Source organism: Hetaerina americana, unplaced genomic scaffold, assembly GCF_022747635.1.
Source record: "Hetaerina americana unplaced genomic scaffold, ioHetAmer1.1.p SCAF_5, whole genome shotgun sequence".
Lineage (NCBI taxonomy): Eukaryota > Metazoa > Arthropoda > Insecta > Odonata > Calopterygidae > Hetaerina > Hetaerina americana.
Genome location: NW_027287095.1, coordinates 91,209,584 through 91,230,360, shown reverse-complemented (window position 1 = coordinate 91,230,360; position 20,777 = coordinate 91,209,584). Strand labels below are relative to the sequence as shown.

General features: G+C 36.7%; 1 protein-coding gene across 1 annotated transcript in view; it reads right to left on the bottom strand.

The window, feature by feature from the left end:
* Positions 1-428: 428 nt before the first annotated feature.
* Positions 429-20,777, bottom strand: part of LOC139693635 (FHF complex subunit HOOK interacting protein 2A-like) — a 70,284-nt gene continuing 49,935 nt past the window's right edge. Inside the window, exons 11-14 of the mRNA XM_071591871.1 lie at positions 18,576-18,716; positions 12,625-12,895; positions 9,701-9,960; positions 429-3,797 (exon numbers count right to left, since the gene is read on the bottom strand). Of these exons, the coding sequence (XP_071447972.1) occupies positions 3,695-3,797; positions 9,701-9,960; positions 12,625-12,895; positions 18,576-18,716 (775 nt within the window). The 3' untranslated portion in view covers positions 429-3,694. The remainder of the gene's footprint in view (positions 3,798-9,700; positions 9,961-12,624; positions 12,896-18,575; positions 18,717-20,777) is intronic.

Here is a 20,777-nt window from a genome sequence, read left to right as displayed (position 1 = left end):
TGGTAATAAATTTATTAAATCAAGTTTTATTTTCAGTTCTGCCTCAATGAGTAAAATTTAAAAAATCTTAGACTTCTCCTGAATGAGTGTAGAACTTACGTATTCAAGAATGTGCGGTGTGTGCATCACAGCTGTATTACTTAGATAATTGCCTGAAATGAGGTCACTTCTTCAACAAAACTGAAGCACAATTAAGCTGGTTAATGGGTTTCTATGAATCAAGTAGCATAAATCAAGGGGCTAGAAAAAATTACCAGCAAATGGTAAGAGTACAGGTTAAAAAACTGAAATGAAAGCTCAGCTAGAAGAGGTATGACTTAACTTGTCCCCAAATACATATATCCAACAGAAAAAATTACAAGATGCTGTTCTTGCTGTTGAAATGGAATCGGAAGTAATCACAAGCTTCAATAATACATCCATTGAGAAACATAAACATCTGTATTTATTTGACAATGGATTTAAAAAGTTTCAAGGAACAATTGATGAGTTCAAATACTTGAATAATACAGGCAAATAAAAAAACCAAAAATCAAAAGGGAGAACTAAGCCAAATTTTTGCATAAACCTCATATTTGTGCCAGTTTTTTCACTGCAACAGTTCCATTACAAACTTATACATACAACAAAGACAGAATAACGATATATGAAGCAGATGATGCTATAACTTGTGTTAAAATATGCCATGATAACATTAATTAAATGTAATCCAATGAATTAATGTCCAATAAACCCACATACCGATTTAAATGACTAGAAAAGTGAGATCATTACCATCTCAAGTAAACTAATATACATGCAGAAAGCTGCTGCCCATCTGCTCACAGATATATATATATATATATATCACGTACGTATCTGTGTGTGTGTGTGTGTATATACACACACACAAATGTATATGTATTTATGTATATATAAACTCTGTAATATAGCTAAAATATATTATTTTCCACATAAACAATGGTATAGCAACAAAATTAAAGTAAACTGACTACTTAAAAGGCAACAAACTATATAGCTGTTTTTTAAGTCGTTCAGAGATTTTGAGAAGAATACAACTTTAATTTCTCCTGAGTGAAAATGAATGCCGCTATGGAATAAGGTATTTACTCTCAAGTTACCAACACTCCTCTAACTTTTCCATAGTGTAAACCTTGTCGCAATATTCACACCATGCCTATTTTCAATGTTGCTTATTAAATTGAAAAAAAATAGTAATGTTGTAGCTTTCAAGAATTTGAAGGTAATATTAATAATGTACTTAGCTATTGCATAATAACTATGATTAGAGGAAGCGAAGAATGTAATTTTTTTCAATTAAATATAAGTCAAGGTTTTGAAATGAAATAAAATTATTCACTTTGTTATTCCACACACTTTATTTAAATAAAACCAGACCCAGGTTTTGACGTTGATAGTGGAATTCAATGTAGAAACCTAGGTCGTGTTTTTTTTAAAGTAAAGTGAGTGGAATTACTAAGTGAATAATTTCATTTCAATATGATATGCAAATTTCATAAAGTTATGCCAGAGACAACAAATTTAATAAGTAAATATGTTGTTCTTTGAGAAAATCCCCTTGAAATGTACAATTTTACAATGTTGGCACTGAGATTTATTTAATCACCTTAAGATAATTGATTTCTCAAGGGCAAATTCACACCACCCTTATGTTCTTCCAGCAAACAAACCCGAATTTCAGCAAAGTTTCACTGATTTGCCCTCCCAAGATAACTTTTCACGTCACAAGACTGTTGCATGTGATTATAAATACAAATTACGAGATGAAGTGAAATATTTCATGCAAATACAAACAATGGAATCCTTAATATTTTAACCACTAAGTCTGCATCCTGGCACGAGGGAAGTGAAATGAGCAGAAATGAAACAGGTCATTTTCAAATGAACTAATGGCTCATCAATATCTTATGTGTGCTTAATCTTTTCTCAGATGTAACTCAATATGCCAGTATGGTTTGATAAAAAGATTAGCTTTTTTTTGAGTGCCTATGCATTGATGGAGAGCCATTTTGAACTTTCAAAAGGAGATGAATAAGAGTAAATTTTTTTTTCATGGAAACTAATAAATATACAAATTTTAAGAAGTAATTACACTAAAATAATCGGTTTAATTGCAATTGTTGGTGGTTGGTCACTCATGCTTTCTTCCAACGGGGCATCAAATCAATTTTAAATATTGAAACTATATCATTCTGACAAGTCTGAATAATGGGCGCTGAAATGAATTTATTTCATTTTCATTAAACCCTACTTCCAATTCCAATACGACCTGTTTATGATGCGATTAGCAACCTTCTCTAAACCTCAAATTCAAGAACTAAAACAGTATTGCTGATCTCGACACAAATCATTTACAATAAAAAATTTTAAATATGACTCCCATTAATATAAAAATATTTTAAAACTAGTTTTGTGATGAAACTAAACGTAGACATAGTTTCTATTGAGTTTAGAAGGACATGCAGCATCCTCTTTAACTCTATAATGTGTTTGAATATTTTCCACTAGTGCTTCATTTCATAAAAAATTATTGGATTCAATTTTAGACGAATATTGTTAACCATCAAGCATCTGCACAAGGGCACAGGTCAACACAAGATGCAACTTTAATGGCCATAAACGACATTTAGCTTGTCATGTACAATCACAAACTATCACGGTACTGGGGGTAAATGGGGTGTTCCTTGTTGTAGATTAACAAATGCATACAAATAAATGTGAGAGTATGTGTTTTGGAAATTACGGAATGTTGCCAAATCTTACCATGAACGTAAGAATGGTCTTAGAGAAATTTATCAGTCTAAACTTCTGTACTTCTGCGAGAAATATTTCTATCTAGATTTCCCCAGCATAAGTAAGTAATTTTCTAGGTGCCTTGCTGTGAAATCTGCATACTGCAATGTTCCTATGTTTTATCTTGTGTTTTTACTGTACTTTTGATTGATGACATCCACTACAGTTGACACTATGCCATAGATGAATAAAGAATACCAATTAATATGAATACTGCCCCAGAGAATTGAGGGATCATTCCTCAAAGAAGCCAGATGACTCCTGGTACAAAATATTGAACATATCTATGTACCTCCAATGTTATAGAAACATACTCTAAGACACATTCCTTCAAATGAAACTTTGCTTACATATCACACTCATTTCACTCATAGAATGACACATTTTAAGAGGTTTTACTAATAAAATTTTGATTGTGCAATAAATAATTATTGTGGCCATGTTAGATATTTTGCATTGAATGCTAGGATGAAGTCATAATCAAGGTCACAATAACTGCATACAGAACAGTCGCAATTCCAATCAGCACAAAGCAGCCTTAGATTGGCTTGAAACATGTTTTTGACACAAGAAACTAAAACTAAAATCACTCACTCAAAACAGCCCTGCATTTAAGTGAAAAATGTTTATCACAAAATAAATTCATAAAACTCATGTGAAATTCACATGGAAATTGACAAAACATACAGAATTATCATAAATCAATGATAACTCAAACAACTACCACTTTTTACTATCAATGCAATTAAAAACCAATTACCAAAACTATTTAGCACTTATGGAGGTGACGCCAAAATCCACTTCAACTTTAGAAATTCAAAAGGCCAGAGAAAGTAGACATTCTTAACAGTCTATTCTACTGCCAATTCCATCAGAACCTTTAAGATGAATAATGGTATTTTACAAATGCAATAGCAGCTAATTCTTTACAAAATTCTTCCAACACAATTACACTTTCCAATGTCCTTGCTTCTTCTTCATTCCTGTAAAGACCAAATCAATGCTTGTAAATCATTGAAATTCATGAATGTTTAATCCTACTTTAAACAATACATGAGTATTTGTATCACGAAGCAATCCCATCTGAATCCCCTTTCATCCCCTTCCCCACAACTCCCTCCTCGTCTACTATCATCACGCATTACACCGCCTCCGAAACAAAATCAAGAGACAACTTGTACAATTAATACAGAAAGCTTTACTACCAATTTACAAGAATCTTTATTAATGATCTGCACCCTCCCCTTTATATTCCAAGTATCTTCTGCCTAAGATCCATATTTAATTTACCAATTCACAGTGTTCCATTTTCTTATTGAAATTATTGTGACAAAAATACACATTCCTGGACTACAGGGGTCATTTAATAACTCCTTAGAAAATCCAAGAGATGGGGCTCGTAGTAATAGAAAAGGTTTGCCATCAGTAAGCCTCATCTTTTACCAGACTTTTGTCAAAGTTTCAGCTATAGCCATCCATCATGTAATTTAATTTTCATGGTCGATTGAAGCAACAAATATTTGTTTATTTAGAAAAATGATTCTTTTGCGGTGATTAAACACTTTTATTTTGAAGACAAGAAACCAAAAGAGATCTAAGTTGAGTTGGATGAAGTTCATGACACGTCTGCTGCAGTATTTTTGTAACTGTTTAACTTGGTAAATGAGTGGTTGTACATCCACGAATGATGAACATCATTCTGGATGTCAAGTGGAAGTGAGTTCCTCCAAAATAATTGACAAAATTCCAGATATGGTTTTGAATGATTGATGAATCAAAATTTGCGAAATACGAGGGTCATCCGGAAAGTAGTACCCGTTCGTGAAATAAAGACACAAAAGTAAATATTAACAAACATAAAAAATTTTATTTGAAAGAGGATACTTTAAACTACTTCTCAACATAATCTCCAAGCAAATTAAGGCATTTGTCATAACGTGTGACAAGTTTCTGTATTCCTGCTGCATAGTCCTTCGCCGCCAGCTCATTGAGATACAGGGTCACTCCTTCTTTAAGTTCTTCATCGCTGTCAAATCTTTTTCCTGCCAAAAAGTCTTTAAGCTTTGTAAAGAGATGAAAATCTGAAGGGGCCAAGTCTGGGCTATACGGTGGATGGTCGAAAGTTTCCCATTTGAATTGCTGCAAAAGTTTTTGTGTTATCCCAGCTGCATGAGGCCTGGCATTGTCATGAACGAGAATGACACCAGTAGACAATAGACCTCGCCGCCGATTTTGTATTGCCCGCCGTAATTTCTTTAATGTTTCACAATACGCATTGGCATTAATAGTGTCTCCACGGGCCATAAAATCAATAAGCAATACACCTCGTCGATCCCAGAAAATGGTTGCCATGAGTTTCCTGGTGGACAGAACTGTCTTGAATTTTTTTGGTTTGTTTGGTGAATGAGCATGATGCCACTCCATTGACTGTCGTTTACTCTCAGGTGATGCATAACAAACCCATGTTTCGTCACCAGTAATTATGCGAGTCAAGAAAGAGTCTCCTTCATCAGAATAACGTCCCAAAAACGTCAGTGCTGCAGCCATACGCTTGGTTTTGTGCTCATCTGTAAGCTTGCGAGGGACCCATCTTGCACAAATTTTTGCATAATGCAGATGGTGTTTAACAATTTCATGAACAATTGTTCGAGAAACATTGGGAAAATGCTCACAGATGTCATCAATTGTGACGCGCCGATCGTTCCTCACGAATTCGTCAACTGAGCTCACCAGTTGGTCTGTAATGACAGACGGTCTCCCCGAACGCTCATCGTCGTGTGTTCCCCCTCCCCATGTTGAAGTTGCGACACCACCGCCGAACAGACGACTCGTCCATTACTTTGTCTCCATACACCTCCTTTAATTGGCGATGAATATCACATGGGCGAACGTTTCTTGCATTGAGGAATTTAATCACTGCCCTCACTTCACAACTGGCGGCGTTCTCAATTTTTTTAAACATTGTAAACAATCACAGAAACAACACAGGCAATGCCAGCGTCACGCAACTTGGCTCAGAGAAGGCAGACAAGCCACTGAAGCTATCTGACCTCGTCCAGCGGCTACTCACGTCGTCAGCACTTCATGCGGCACGAACGGGTACTACTTTCCGGATGACCCTCGTAGTTGAGGCTACAGGCACATCACAAGGCACAGTGTTTTTTCAATTTTGCACAAAAAATTGGGTGCAAAAAATCTGGGCAAAATGGGTGCTGCATTTGCTCTCAGCAAAGAGTAAACCAAATCATGATGTTGATTTGGAGGCTTATTTAGAACCATTCCATTGCAATCCTGAGGAGTTTCTGCATCAATACTTAACTTCTTTGAATGACACATGGATACACTTCTACAATCCAGAGACAAAACAACAGTTGAAAAAGTGGGTTTTCCAAAAGCAATCAGCCTCTGAAGAAGGCATAGATGGTGAAATCGGCGAACAAGGTGATGGCCATGGTTATTTGGGATGAACGCAAAATCACCTACATGCATTGCTTGCAAAAAGGACAAATGATAAAGCGGAGAGTACTGTGTGTCATTATTGCTCTGGTCGAGCAAAAAAAAAAATGAAGACAAAAAGTTCTCATGTGGCAAAGAAAAAAATTCTTTTCCATAAATACATTAAATAGGTGCACACCTGCGCAGTTTCAATCACAAAAATAATGGAATTGAAAAATGAACTATTACAACACTCACCATATTCAGTCCCAGTGACTTTTTATTTTCAAACTTAAAAAAAATGCCATATTTTTTTCCATTGCTTGCTTGTTACTGAATGATTCCTCTTGATAGATTAAGTATTGAGTGTTCTTTATCAGATTTAACCAATGGCCCTAAATAGTTGTGCTTTTTTTATCAAAGAAGTCATCTCTCACATATATACTCGTATATTTTGCTTCGTGTATTGTGCTGTTATATCTATTAAAACTCTTCCTCCTCCTTTTCTTGCTATTAATATTCTTCGCTTACATTAGTTTGGTTATAGTTTTTCAAAATTTTGTGTGTTGCAATAGTTAGTAGTAGTTGCGACTGTGTAAGAATATTGTAGCTTTCCAAATCAGTCCTGGCCATTTTATTATTCCAAAGGAGTAGTCACAAGTGGAAGGAAACTGTGAATGTGTTTATTGCTTGAAACAGATTTTTCAACTGAATTTTTAAATTATTGCCAGGGTTTGTTTAAATTCTTAATTTTAAAGTATTTTTATACAGGCATGAATAAGTTGTTTTTTGATGAAAACTCAGGGATTTACCTTTCATATATTTATTTGCATGTTATTCAACCTTTCATTATTAAACAACTTTCTGTTTTGTCCATCCTTGTATTTTCTTTCTTAAAATTGAAGGTTATATTTAGGGAAGGTTTTATTGTCATTAAAGCCACAGCAAAAAAGAATAAGGCATTCCATGACTACTTAAAGAACAAGAATGAAGATAATACGGAAAGTAGGAATACAAGTTTGCGAAGAGAGAAACTAAGAGAACAGTGAAGGAACAGATTAACACATGGTTGGATGATCGGAGTTAAAACTAAGAAGAAGTTGCAAATGTAAATAAGTAACTAACATGATTTGTTGAGAAACAGAAGAGAGGAAAGAGAAGGTTCAGGGTATGTTAAGATATCATGATAAGAACTTTGTCCCTGGGGAAACTTAAGTAAAGGAAATTTTGAAGAGCCATTTTAAGCTTTAAATGTACATACAAGGGGCAGTGCAAAACTACGGACAAATTAAATAATTTTTCCAAACATTTTTTTATGACAAAATGAAAATCGTTCACCAAATTTTTTGTGCTAAATTGTTTGTATCATCATAAACTACAAATTTATTCAATGTAGCCCCAATTTGCTTGAATGGCAGCCTTCTCCATTCTTGGTTTGAAGCATTCACAGGCCCGTTTTAATGCACCACAGTCCATATCTGCGGAAATTGTTTCAATAATGGCGCTCAATGTTTCGACATCAGACCTTGCTGGAGGCCCCTTTGACCAACCTCCACACACATAGTTGTCCAATGGATTTAAATCTGGGCTGTTGGGAGGCCAAAATATTTTGGACCAAAACGTATCGATGCCATCCGACAACCAATTTTGCACCAAATGACTTGTATGGGCTGGCATACCGTCCTGCTGGAAAACATACATCCTTCCAGATGACACTGTTTTGATCCATGGCTTCACTACATTTGTCAGAACATGCAAATAAACTTCTTTGTTGAAATTTTCCCATTTGTTAAAGAAATGCGGTGGAATGAATTCACCCTCTCAGGGCAAAACTCCTAGCAGTGAACATTCACTTGAAATTTCATTCTGAAAACAATGGGGACATCTTCATGGTTGTGGATGAGCAACTGGTCATTCCTATGATTGGTTTCAGCATTCACAGTAAACATATTTTCGTCAGGAAAAAAACCTAATTTATCCAGCAGCATTGCTTTGTAAGGAACACAAAAGCAGGTTGCAATGTTCAACTCGTTTTGCTCTGGTGGCTTCGGATATCATCTGTATTACCTTAATGGTGCAAGAATTGTAGCAGGGGTCCTCCTTGACCATTCAAGGCATAGTGTTTTTACTCACATTGACAACCGATGACAATTTTCGGATTGATTACCCTGGATCCTCAAAAATGAGCTCCTGAGTCCATTGGATGATGTCGGGTAACCTGACAATGCGCTTCTTCAAGTTAGTTTTCCTGGCCATTGTTGCAAAACCACTGTCGGTCTTTTCTGACTTATTATAATTTGCAACGACATCATATGCCATCAATCTCGGGTACCCGAAGAACCAAATAATTTGTCACCAAGTGACCAGCGTGCACACTTTCAATAATCAGTGGCTCTTCGGTTAGACTCGGGACTTGTTCTCAGCATTGTGACTGTTCAGAACCCTGTAGATAATACCGGAGATAATGAAGAAGAGATTTTTATTAGGAAAAGGAAGCCAAAGGAAATGGAGTAAATGGGATGGAATGCACGATACATGGAAGTCCAGAAAGAAAGAAAGTAAGTCAGCTCGAACCGTACAATAATTAAAGAAATGAGGGAAGCATCTACAGCACCAGGGAGGGAATGACTGTATAAACTCTTTAAGGTGATATAGGATGAAAAAAGTAACAAATGACTGGAAGGGAGGTGCGATTCCACCGATTGTAAATGTTTACTTACTTATGAGTCATATGATGTAATTTTTACATATTGCTGTGTGTTGAGTGTTTGTTTTACATATTTCTATGCACTATCTGACTTATGATATTTGATGTGCCTGAGATCATGTATAATTGACCTAGTTTTATTATATCTTAATCGCCTGGTGACAATAAATAATAATAATTAGGAAGTACGGCAGAGAGACGAGGAATGGAGGGGTGAGAGAACAAGATACAAGGTGTGGAGATGAGACAATGGTTGGCACTACACGTTGAGACCGATTTAGAAAAGCGGAGGTGAAAAAACTGCAAGATAGAATTGAGGAGTCATGGTTTAAATGGTACAGCGACACAAAAGAGGAGACCAGAGGATGTCACGGCATGGAATATGTCTGAGATTAAATAGATGATGGTAGAGGCAATCAGAGCCCAAGGGAAAGGCCAAAAATGAGATGAAAAAAGATGTGACAAAGGAGGAGATTGAAATGAGAGGAGAAGCCTGGAACAAGACTGAGGGGAAGGGGACATTTATGGAACACAAATAGTGGTGTGTGTGTGTGTGTGTGCATGCAAAGAGGCTAACCAGCATGATGACCCATCAGACGGATGAAACATGTTGGTATACCTATGAATTCCTCAGTTAAATCAAACAATTATGAATGATAAATACTTCAGGTAATATTTTAGGAAATAATTGATAATTCATATACTATAGGCATGGATGAGACTATGAGAGGCAACCCTACTCACAGATGTATCCTGGCGCTAGCGTCATCCTGCGGAGGTCCTAACAGACCCTTCCTCGTGCTGTCTAGCTTCTCGTGGAAATCCTCAATAAGGGGCACCCTTGTCTCCATCTCATGGGCTGCGCAGCACAGGGCCAAATACACAGTGTGGCAGCCAGGTGGCACCTTGAGGAGGGGATTCAGCAACCACTCGTGCAGGTGGGGGTGAGGGAGCAGCGCCAGCCTTGACACCAGGGCTGTCGCCTGTAGGTTTATTTCGTGGGCCTGCAATTGAGTTCAGGCACACCACATTACTTGATCTAATGACACGGATATGCACACCCAACCTTGACAATTGCCAAAAGAGTGTGCAATACAAGACTACCTTAATGTCATTCGTGTCACAGGGAGCCACAGAAGGCTCCAGGAAAGGACTCGGGGGGAAAGGATAGAAAAATGGATTACATTAGACCCTGGTTAATCTGAAACCCTGCTAATCCAGAGCCCCAGTTAATTTGGACAAAGTCCTGCCATTTGCTGTTGGTGGCTTAATAAGAGGTTTACCAGAACAGAACTGCTGCACTCTGTCCAAATACATGTCTACATATGAGAACTGTCCAGACGGTTACCTCCATTATCATGTAGCGTGTGTAGTAGTCGAGCGAGTCAAATGGCTGCTCTATTGACGCACACAGTTGGTCAGTATGCCTCGAGCTGCAGTGGTATGGAAGGTTGCATCACTTGTCGTTTATTAACAGAATGAGTAAAAATGAACAATGCAATTGAAATTCTTACCAAATGTGAAATGCAATCAGTGATAAGGTTTTTAATGATAAAAAAACTTCAAAGCTGCTGACATTCATCAGCAAATTCATGCTCTGTACGGACCAAATGTGATGAGTGACAAGAGTTGTGTGTCAGTGTTGTCGTTAGTTTAAGAGTGAATGAACAGATGTCCATAATGATGACAAAAGTGGCTGCCAATTTGTTGCGAACAATGAATTGTACCTGAAAATTGACTAGAAGTTTGTTATTACCGGCGTTTTACGAGATCTGATATCTTTAGATAGTATTCTACAGATTTCCATGACTCTGTCGCATGGAAACAACTGAAAAGTAAGTCCACACATGTTTTGTGCTCGTCTTGACGAGGAACTTCAAGATGCAATCATCGGCTGGATGCGATCTCTGGTGGCAGAACTTTATGCAGAAAGAATTTCAAAAACTAGTTCAGAGAAATGACAAATGTTTGGGAATACAATGCATAAAATAGTAGAGATATGTAGTTTTGAGATGAAAATAATTTATTTACTGTATCTATTCCAGTATATTTTTTATAGCATAACGGAGGTTACTTTCTGGATAGCCCCCGTATGTTAAGCTTGTAAGTTTCCACAAATATGGTAGAAATAATTAAATTTCAATCAAAATGCCAGCAGTACAATAGAAATTATGAATACTTATTGCAACATGAAATATAATTAATATGTTCATTTGATTGACACACACATTTGGCAGATGTGACATATATTTGATTTAGATGGCTAATTCTTTCTATGTGATTTCATGATTCCCTATAGAACTATATATTTAATGATTATTGATTATTCTGCCAGGAATACCTAAGTAACTTTTTACAGTAGCACCAAAGAAGAGTGGCAGTAAAAGAAAACATTAATTTGAACAATAAACAAGGCAAAGTTTCTTAAGAAACTGCTTGTGGAGGTTCCTGTTCGGAGTATGGTATTTCTTAATGAACTATCCCATCTGAAAAAGAAGACCAATGCCTAGAAGAAAACTATTTCCTCTTAGGTTTGAAAGAAATTTCCACAAAATGGAAATTTGGTTCTGGAAATTATGATTTGATGACTTGGACAGAGAAGTTGTAGCAAATTCCAGGGAAGAGTTTTGGGAGGAAGTACTCAAATACAAAGATAACCCTCTCAAAACCCAATGTACTTATCAGGTGCTTCCAGGACCAAAGCATACAACTCCTTCTAATGGAGGTCCAATCGGTCACTTTTATTCATTTTTACAAATGCTCTCCAGAAAACACTGGTGAAAGAAACAAATGATTATGCAAATAATTTTCTTATGTCAGTTGCAAATCTATCTCCGGAAACTCATTTACGTAAATGAACATATATAACATTCTGAACTGAAAGGCTTCATTATCTGCATTATAAATATGGGTATAAACAGGCAACCAACAATAGCTTCATTATGGTTTTCTCAAAAACCCCAATGTCACTCATGGTTCCATGAAAAGTTTCCAAATAATCTTCAAATTTTTCCACTGAGTCAAAATTTCCAAGTGCCAAAATCCAACCTATCATTGATCATGCTCACATATCTTGTTCAGATAACAATACACCCAACATATGCAGTTGAGCATTTTCCAAGTGATTATAAACTACATTATGAAATGTTATGAATAATAAAATAAATTATATTCTGCAGTTCTCAAGTAAAGATTGCAGATAACTCACTTTTTTCTGCAGTTGCTATTTTTAAAGCACTACCGAAGTGACTGACCAGCACAAAAATTAAATAGAAGTTAAATTATGACTAAAGTTAAAATAAAACTATTTTCTATGGCAGAAGTCATAATGTAGTACCACTGATTAAACATTACCAAGACAATACACTTGTGTGTAAACATAGGTAATGTTAAGTACACATGTTTCATGTGATATATATCAGACTTTTCCTGTACATAAAACATTGTTCATATTCCTCGGGCACATGGCTTAGAGACACGTGAGGCAAATCTTCTGTAACAAAGAATAAAAATTTTCCTCAGCAGCAAACTTGATAAGCACTGAGGCAAGTTGTTTTCTTGGCAATAATATGTTAAACACACAACCATCATGGAATGAATATCACCATCCAATTTCTAAATATTTTAGGCGCATATCAAGTAACAAGTGGTGCAGTAACAAGGGTCACCTGATATGGCAGATTCTCCAATCGAGCAATGAGCATGCTCAAAAAAGGACCTTCGTTGAATTGACTGCTGAAATCAGCTTCAGGCCTGGAGTCCCAACAGGCCAAATCAGCCGAGTCATCGGAAGCAGCCCCAGAGGATGTCCGAGGGGAGGAGGGGGGGGAGGGGGAGTGGGGAGGAGTGGAAGATGCCGATGAGGGCATGGACTCTGGAGACTTTGCCTCTGCAGGCCAAGAGTACGAAGCACACCTCAAGAATACTTCACGATACTGCCTGGAAAATACACCACATTTAGATATGTTAGTTTCTCATTCAAAGCCATTCTTATGCTGTTACTCTAGTTGTTACACCACCTGAAACCCATCAAGGTGACGTAGGGCATGCACAAGGGAATGAGGTTTCATCTTTATAATGGCCGGCTCATAAAGATCGACCTCCGCAAGAGATACGAATTATAATGAGCACAAGGCTTCATCACAAAGGAGCAAAGGCTCAAGCACAAAGGGTTAATCATTACTGGCTCCGTAAAATTTTAGGACTAATGTCAATGAATCAATAACAACTGAATTTGGTATCAACATTGAATGTACTGGGTATCAATATTAGTATCGATTGGGTATAAAACATTGGCATCTTCTCAACCTTCCCGAAAACTTCAACAAAAGAATAAAAAATTTTTACATTATTGTCAAAGCACAATTATTCACTCATCCCATGGCTAGAGATGATCAATGCCGTAAAAATTGTATTACCAGACAAAATGGAAATCTGAAAGTGAAATGACAAAATTGAGAAAATTGAATATAAATATATTATTGAGGCAAAGTTGTCATTGTATTCATGCTAAATAATTACATAAATAAATAAAAAACAAGTCTATAACTCATTATCGTCACTATTCCAATCCTAAGATTGTTTACTGCAGCCATCCATTCTTCTCTATCCAGTGTTAATTTCCTCACCTCATGACACCTTTTTCTGTTTTACATCCATCTTAATTTCTTCTGCGTACTTGTCCCTCAAGTCTACTGACCTAGATACTGCGGTAGCTGTTTGAAAAAAATATCACTGTATTAAAAGTATGTAACCTATAAAGCATATGTTTCAAGTATGAAGACGCCATGTTGTTTAGTATTTGTTTGGCAGCCATCAATAGTGAACGTTTTCAGTGAATTTGAGAAAATGGAGAAAATTGGTCATCGTTACATGATACAATAAAATATGATCATATTATTTTTTAAGAGGAATATATTACTGTATTTCCTGTCCAATGAGATACACTTATTTTCTCCAAAATGTGCTCTAAGACCAACCTACATCTTATGGGTTAAGGGTATATAAGTATGAGTTTATCCTGTGAGTCACAAGCTGATTTGCCAGAAAAATACTTCCTATCAAGTATTTTTTTATTCATCCTTCATCAGGCATAGAAAATGGCTGTTTCCCTAACAAATTTTGATAATACGTGGTTTGAGCCAGTAGTAAGCGATAAAACTTTTTAATACTTTCTTGACAGTACTTCCTGAAAAAATTCCCACATAAATTGTAAATGTATACAATGTAGTGCGTTCAGTTACATCTCACGCGTGGTGCTGCTGTGAAACTTGTACACATTGGACTAACGGAGACTGCTCAAACATTGTATCTCTTGAGGTAAAATTGTACTCTACAGGTACCCGACCTTATGTAGCATTTAAGTGAGGCAAACACATAGAAAATATCAAAATAATAACAGTAAGTATCACTTGCATAAATATTTAAAGTTTGAATTACTTCATGGGATCTTAATTGAGAAGATTGTATTTCATTGTTTCTGGCTCAACTTTGTGGAAGTTCATATTCATTAAATGAAGAACACAATGTATTTTCCACAGTTCTTTATTTTGGTACTACTAGTGTCAATGCAAGGTTTGCATAGGTGTCATCATCAATGCGATGCTTAGGCCTTAGATTATCAGGTGCCTGATGATTACGCCTAAGTATTGAAACTAGTTGTACCAAAATAAAGAACAGTGGAAAAATATATTGCATTCCACATTTAAAGAGAAGATTGTCATATACTAGTGCATTTAAACTTGAAGTTGTGAATTATGCTTTCGAAACATGGAAACAGGGCAGCTGAAAGATGGTCCGGCTGAAAAGATGATGATACGAGGAGCAAATAGTGAGAAGAAGATAGACAGGAAGCAGAGGATGGATTTAGTAAAGATAGATGTGAGTGAAATAACTCTATTTTCATGTACTTCTTAATGTTTTCAGCACTCCCAGTGCAACTCCCAACGCAAGGCACTCCGAGATTTAAATTGAAGGAAGAAAATTAGTGGATTAGGCTCTGCGTCCAATTTTAATGGGAAAACATCGTGTGAGAGATTCATGAAGCTAAATGTCCAGTGCATGCCTACCAGTACTACAATAGCACAGAAACTGCCACTTGAATACCTAATAAATGCTATAAAATTCCACAAAGGCATCATAAACATGAGAGAAAGGATGTAGATAGATAGATAGATTTATTTGCCATAGAACAATACATAATTGTATGGGCTTCATTATGTGTTTTGAGATATAAAAAATAGGGAACAAGGATGAGGCACCCTTAATGTTTCATGTGCCATCATGCAGAACAGTGGACGTTGAAGGCGCTAAGTCAGTAATGATCAAGGCTTCTGGCAACGAGAAGACATGGTATACGTATGTTTTTGTATGTTGTACTGATGATTTTTAAATCCCTCATTTGTTAATCTTTAAATGAAAAATGCCGTTTGAATGCATGATTCCACATGGAATTTATAGTCATATTCCTCCCAAAGGATGGATGAAAGGGGGGGGGGTATAAAGCTGTGGTTATGGAAGACGTGGCCCTCCAGGCATCCAGGTGGTCTTCTGAAGAAATCATCTTCATTAATGTGTGATCAGTTCAAGGCCCATATACTGGAGTCAGCAGAAAGACTTGCCACTGAACTGTAAATGCATCTTGCTGTGATTCCTGATAGATTAACTTCTCAATTGCAGCTTCTGGACACTTAATCGATAAATTTTCAAGGGATTTATGGATGAAGAGCAGATAGAGGCACCAACTCACGAGATCACACCCATGGGAAGTATGAAATGGCCATCGATTTCCCAAGTTTGTAAAGTTTGTGAAATAATCTTAGCAGAAAGTTAAGAGTGAGACTATCATTTAGTCTGTTAACAAGTTTGGAATTTATCAATGCAATAGATGGAAAAGAAGATGGCATACTATATGAGGAAGGTGACAACTCCAGTGTAAATACCTGCGTATATGATTTTAGCAACGATAATGATGAATTTCTGGAATTCTGCAATGAAAAATGTTTATATAGTAGCTAATTTTTTAATGGAACAATTCCATTTTCTTCGTATTTGGGTTAACATTAAAATATCTTAATCCTTTTCCGTCTGATCCAAGCATTTTTCATAAATTCTAATCTGAAAAATCACAATGCATCTTATGTTCCTCAGTGTCCTAAGGTCTGGGCTACACGTTACTTTTTTCCTCTCTCCCTCTTATGTTTACGATCTGTGGTGGCGATTCCTTTTTACTTTTCTGAAGAGTTCTCACTTAAGTCAAATAATTCCTAAATAAATCCTCAGCTGGAGAGATGAATACTCATTAACCCGTTTTCTACAGTAATACTTTCTACCACATCCTAAAGTGAGTCAGCTAATTGTTTTACAGCATTTTTGGTTTATTTTCTGTTTTGAATGGTCCCTTGGTTGCTTTCCCGCATAGACGACCTCGATTAAAGAGTAAAAGACTTGAGAATTATAGGGAGCAAAGATTTTTGTGACACATTAGGCAGGTTTGGATGGTAAATATTGATTAAATGCTGAGCATGCTTCCAAAAAATAAACTGATTGCTAGTCCACTCTGACATCAGGGCCAACATTATGTTGCTTTTGATTGATCTCCATTTATAGCTCAAAAATTTATCATATTGGTGCTAGCTTATCATTTCTTTCATATCCTCTCTGGCATTAATGCAATTAAATTGAAGGTTTTGACGGAGGAACTGAAACCTTTGATAACATTGAAGCATAACATACTTCATAATCTAATCCATTACGGTCCTAAAGATCTTTCAGATTTTGTGGCCTGGATTTGTTTGTCCCCATAAAATAACATACAGGAATAATGTCCTGTGGCCTTATATCTCTGAATATTTGTGGAACACACCATTTTGTCAAAGCAGGTTGCAAGGTTCAACTTGTTTTGCCCTCACAGCTTCAGACAGCATGTCTATTTTAATGGTGTAAGACTTGTAGCAAAGGTCCTCCTCGATCATTCAAGGCATAGTGTTTTCACTCACATCGAACCACAGATGGCAATTTTTGGATTGATTGCCCTGGATCCTCAAAAATGAGCTCCATTGGATGACGTTGGGTGTCCCTTCAAGTGAGTTTTCCTCACCAATGTTGCAAAACCTTTGCCAGACTCATCTGATTCATCATACTTTGTTAGATCGTATTCTGTTGATCTTGGGTACCCAAAAAACTAAATAATTTCTGTTGCCGGGTGACCAGAACATGCACTTTCAATTATAACAGCTCTTCGATTATACTCTGTAACAGTGCTGAGGCCGTGTTGAGGTTGTGACTGATAGATCAAGCTTATCTGGGTGTCACTGGCGACCCTTACATGTGGAAAAAAACTGCAGAACTTACTAATTGAATTTTGTGCGGCCGCACCCTGTATGTCTGACAGTTAGTTAAAGCTTAAAAGAAATCAAGTAATTTATCAGCTTAAATTTCATATGAGAGTTACTAGTTTGATAATGCATCAGAAAAATTAAAAACAGCTTGTTTCATCTTAACTTCCAAATCTTAACGTCGAAAATAGAAACAGATCACATAAGCACATAAATTTCATATGAATAAACTTTATTACATTTTCACCACAACGTGGACGCATGATTTTGGAAGGGCCAATGTAAGAAACACATGTACGCAAAGGAGTATTTGGCATGCATCAAATAAACCAATCATACAAGATAAAATTCTTCATTAATCTTATCATTTAAACAAATATAAAATTACATTACTTCTCATGAAATTACATTGTGCATTACAAAACTTAAATCAGTGGAACATATATCTTACTTACCCTTCTTTGCATCTGCACCAGGAAGAAATAATCTTAAAATGTTTTCCTTTATTGCACCCTCAAATATAAAATACTAGGAGGATCATCCTTCTTGTGCTAAGATTAGCAGCAACATCCCTCCACACAAGTACTACCATACTTAGTTATACCTGCCCATACATATGCATAGCAGTGGGTGGTATACAAATTAGATAGCCTTGCACTTCTGCAGCTTTCTATGAACATTAAGCTGCAACTTATATCAAAACACTTTAAATTTTCCATTGATTAGGTGGATGAAATCCCATTCAAAGTTAAATTCCTCCATTTCCATTATCACAGCTCCTTTTAAACAGTGAAATATAATTTGGCATTGGACCAACCTCATTACACAAAGCAGCATTTGGAACAACCTCTACCGAAATTCCACCACAGGGCAGAGTACCCAAGTGGCACAAGTTTGAACTGCATTAGCTCCTACAATGCAAAAATTTTAGAGTGTAAAAATCATTCGCCTTGACCAGGATTTGAACCCTGGATCCCTCCAGGTCTGGCCGAGTGCTTTAGCTAATTACGCTACTGAGGCGTCCTCTTACACTCCTGCCAATTCTGGACTTGTCCATTGAGCATAACTCCTGCCAATTCTGGACTTGTCCATTGCCCATTTATTCCTGTTTTTTTCTTTTGAATTCATCCTGTAGTACAAAGTTCTTGGAAACTTTGCATCTCTGGCCATGACTTTTCCGATTCAACATCCTTCAGCATTACAATTAACTAATTTGGATAATTTTCCACAACAAAAAGTCATTAGAAATAGCATGCGAAGATTCATCACGCATAAATATTTACCTATTTGCCTCCTGTATGTATTGCTCATATCCAAACTGGCTTAGTGTGTCAAATCGCTCTTCAGACAAGGATTCCACATTTTCCAGGGAAAAGTCTGGTGGTTCAGAAGTTTGAAGTTGCCGTGGAAGTATATTTAGGAAACTGTGAATGAGAAAAAATAATTCTGGCATGTGTCAAACAATTTACCTTTTAGGGGTCCAACAAACTACCCATTGAGTGAGATTTGATGCCTTCCCAGTGTATGGCATGCAGAAATTCCTCTTAGGTGAAAGTGTGGCCAGAATGGATTCTCACCTGGCCGCAGACCCAAGAGGAGTTTCTGCGACCAAACCATTCATTATATTTGACATTTGCAACCAAGAGTTAAGAATAATTGTATAACTCGTAGTGATATCAACAAATTTTTTCATGATTTTATTCTTGAATTCATGCATTTTTTTACAATAAAAACACAATATAAGCAACAAAAAATTAAATTATCTAGAGTAAACAAGAGAAAGAATTGATCAGGGTAGTCGGTGTACCTCAAATGACAATTAATGGGGTTCCTTCATAGAATATCTCTCAGTGAATCATTGACGAGCAAATTATCATTTTGCATGTTTAGGATTGGAGCCAAACACTATCTAAGTTTATTCCAGTCATTATGTTCAACATTAACTTTGTAGGTGTAAGAGAGAAGATCATCAATTGCTGTGGCTATTGCATGGAAAATAAGAGGACCTCCACAGAGGTGGAGGAAGAAGTCAAGAGGTTATATCAATCAAAAATACAATGAATGGCATCATAATCCAGGGTTGGTTTTGAAGCCCTTTCTGCAAAAATACTCCAAATGAGTTGACTCATTAGAAGACTGCAAATATCAACAAATGATTAACAATGCCCGAGTGTCCATCCGGGTAACAATGTGAGCAAGGAGTGCAAACCTGAGCCTTTCCTCTTTTTACTCTTTATTATGGGTACACAATGCAACATATCATTTCCTTGAGAGCTGACAAAATGCCATTTGTCAAATTCAGCCATTCCAGTGAAAGCAGGTGAAGAACAATAAATGATTAGGAAAATATTTCAAAATCACTGTCTGCCCTTGAAACATGACCGGCACATATTTTATAGGTCCAAGTTGCAATAAGGTATGCTTTGCAAGTCAGCAAACAGAAGGAAAGCTTGAGCCATGTGTAATGGCTTGTTTTAAGCAGCTTTTGACAAAAGTAGATAAAAGCAGGGTAGCATTGGGATATGGCGTCACCTTCCCCCTTATTGGTCGAAAGTATATATGAGGCAGGGATCATGGAGACTCCCAGGGCCCTCTCCTTGGCACCCTGCATGGCTCACAGGTGAATTGAATGAAGTACAAGTCTGTACAAAAAAGATGAGACTGGTCTTTCTATGCAAGAAATGCTTTACAGATCACAATCAGTAGGGAATCACCTTCTAGCAGCACCTGTGATAAGTAAAACACCACCTTGCCTTGTCTCTGCCTTGTCTTGTATCTTGACTTGTCTCTGCACAACAGCGATTCTTGTTTGAGCTTGCACATTTATGCTGTACAAATTCTTGCATCAATGATAATGAGTGTTGCGTGTGTGCATTGAATTTTGTTTTAACCTTAAGAAAAGTGCAACTGGAACTTATGCAGTGATTCGAGAGGCATTCAGTAATGAATCTTTGCGTCGGGCACAGTGTTGGGGGATTGGAAGGAGGTGGAAGAGGCCATCTTTCCCAAAACCAGAAAAAGCTCTGATGTCACGATCGAACGTGAAGGTTATGTTGATCATTTTCTTCGATTGGGAAGGAATTATGCATTATGAATATGTCCCCAAAGCACAAACCCTGAATGGGCAGCACTATATAGAGGTTATGAGAAGGTTAATACACGCCATGATGCGGAAGAGACCTTGAATGTGGAAAAACAAGTCTAAATGCTTTCACCACAACACTGCACTGGTGCACGCATCATTGATTGTTACCGAGGTTTTGACAGCACCCTGGTAATCCCCACCAGCAATCCTACTCTCTGGATCTTCCTCCAGTAGACTATTTCCTATTTCCTCAGTTGAAATCCACCTTGAAAGGACACTGATTTGAAACTATTGAAGACATCCAACAATATTGCCCCACAGACTTGAAAGGCTATCACAAAAGACTAGTAAAAGACTAATAAAATCAAGTATTTATGCAAAAGGTCTCATTTTTTTAAAC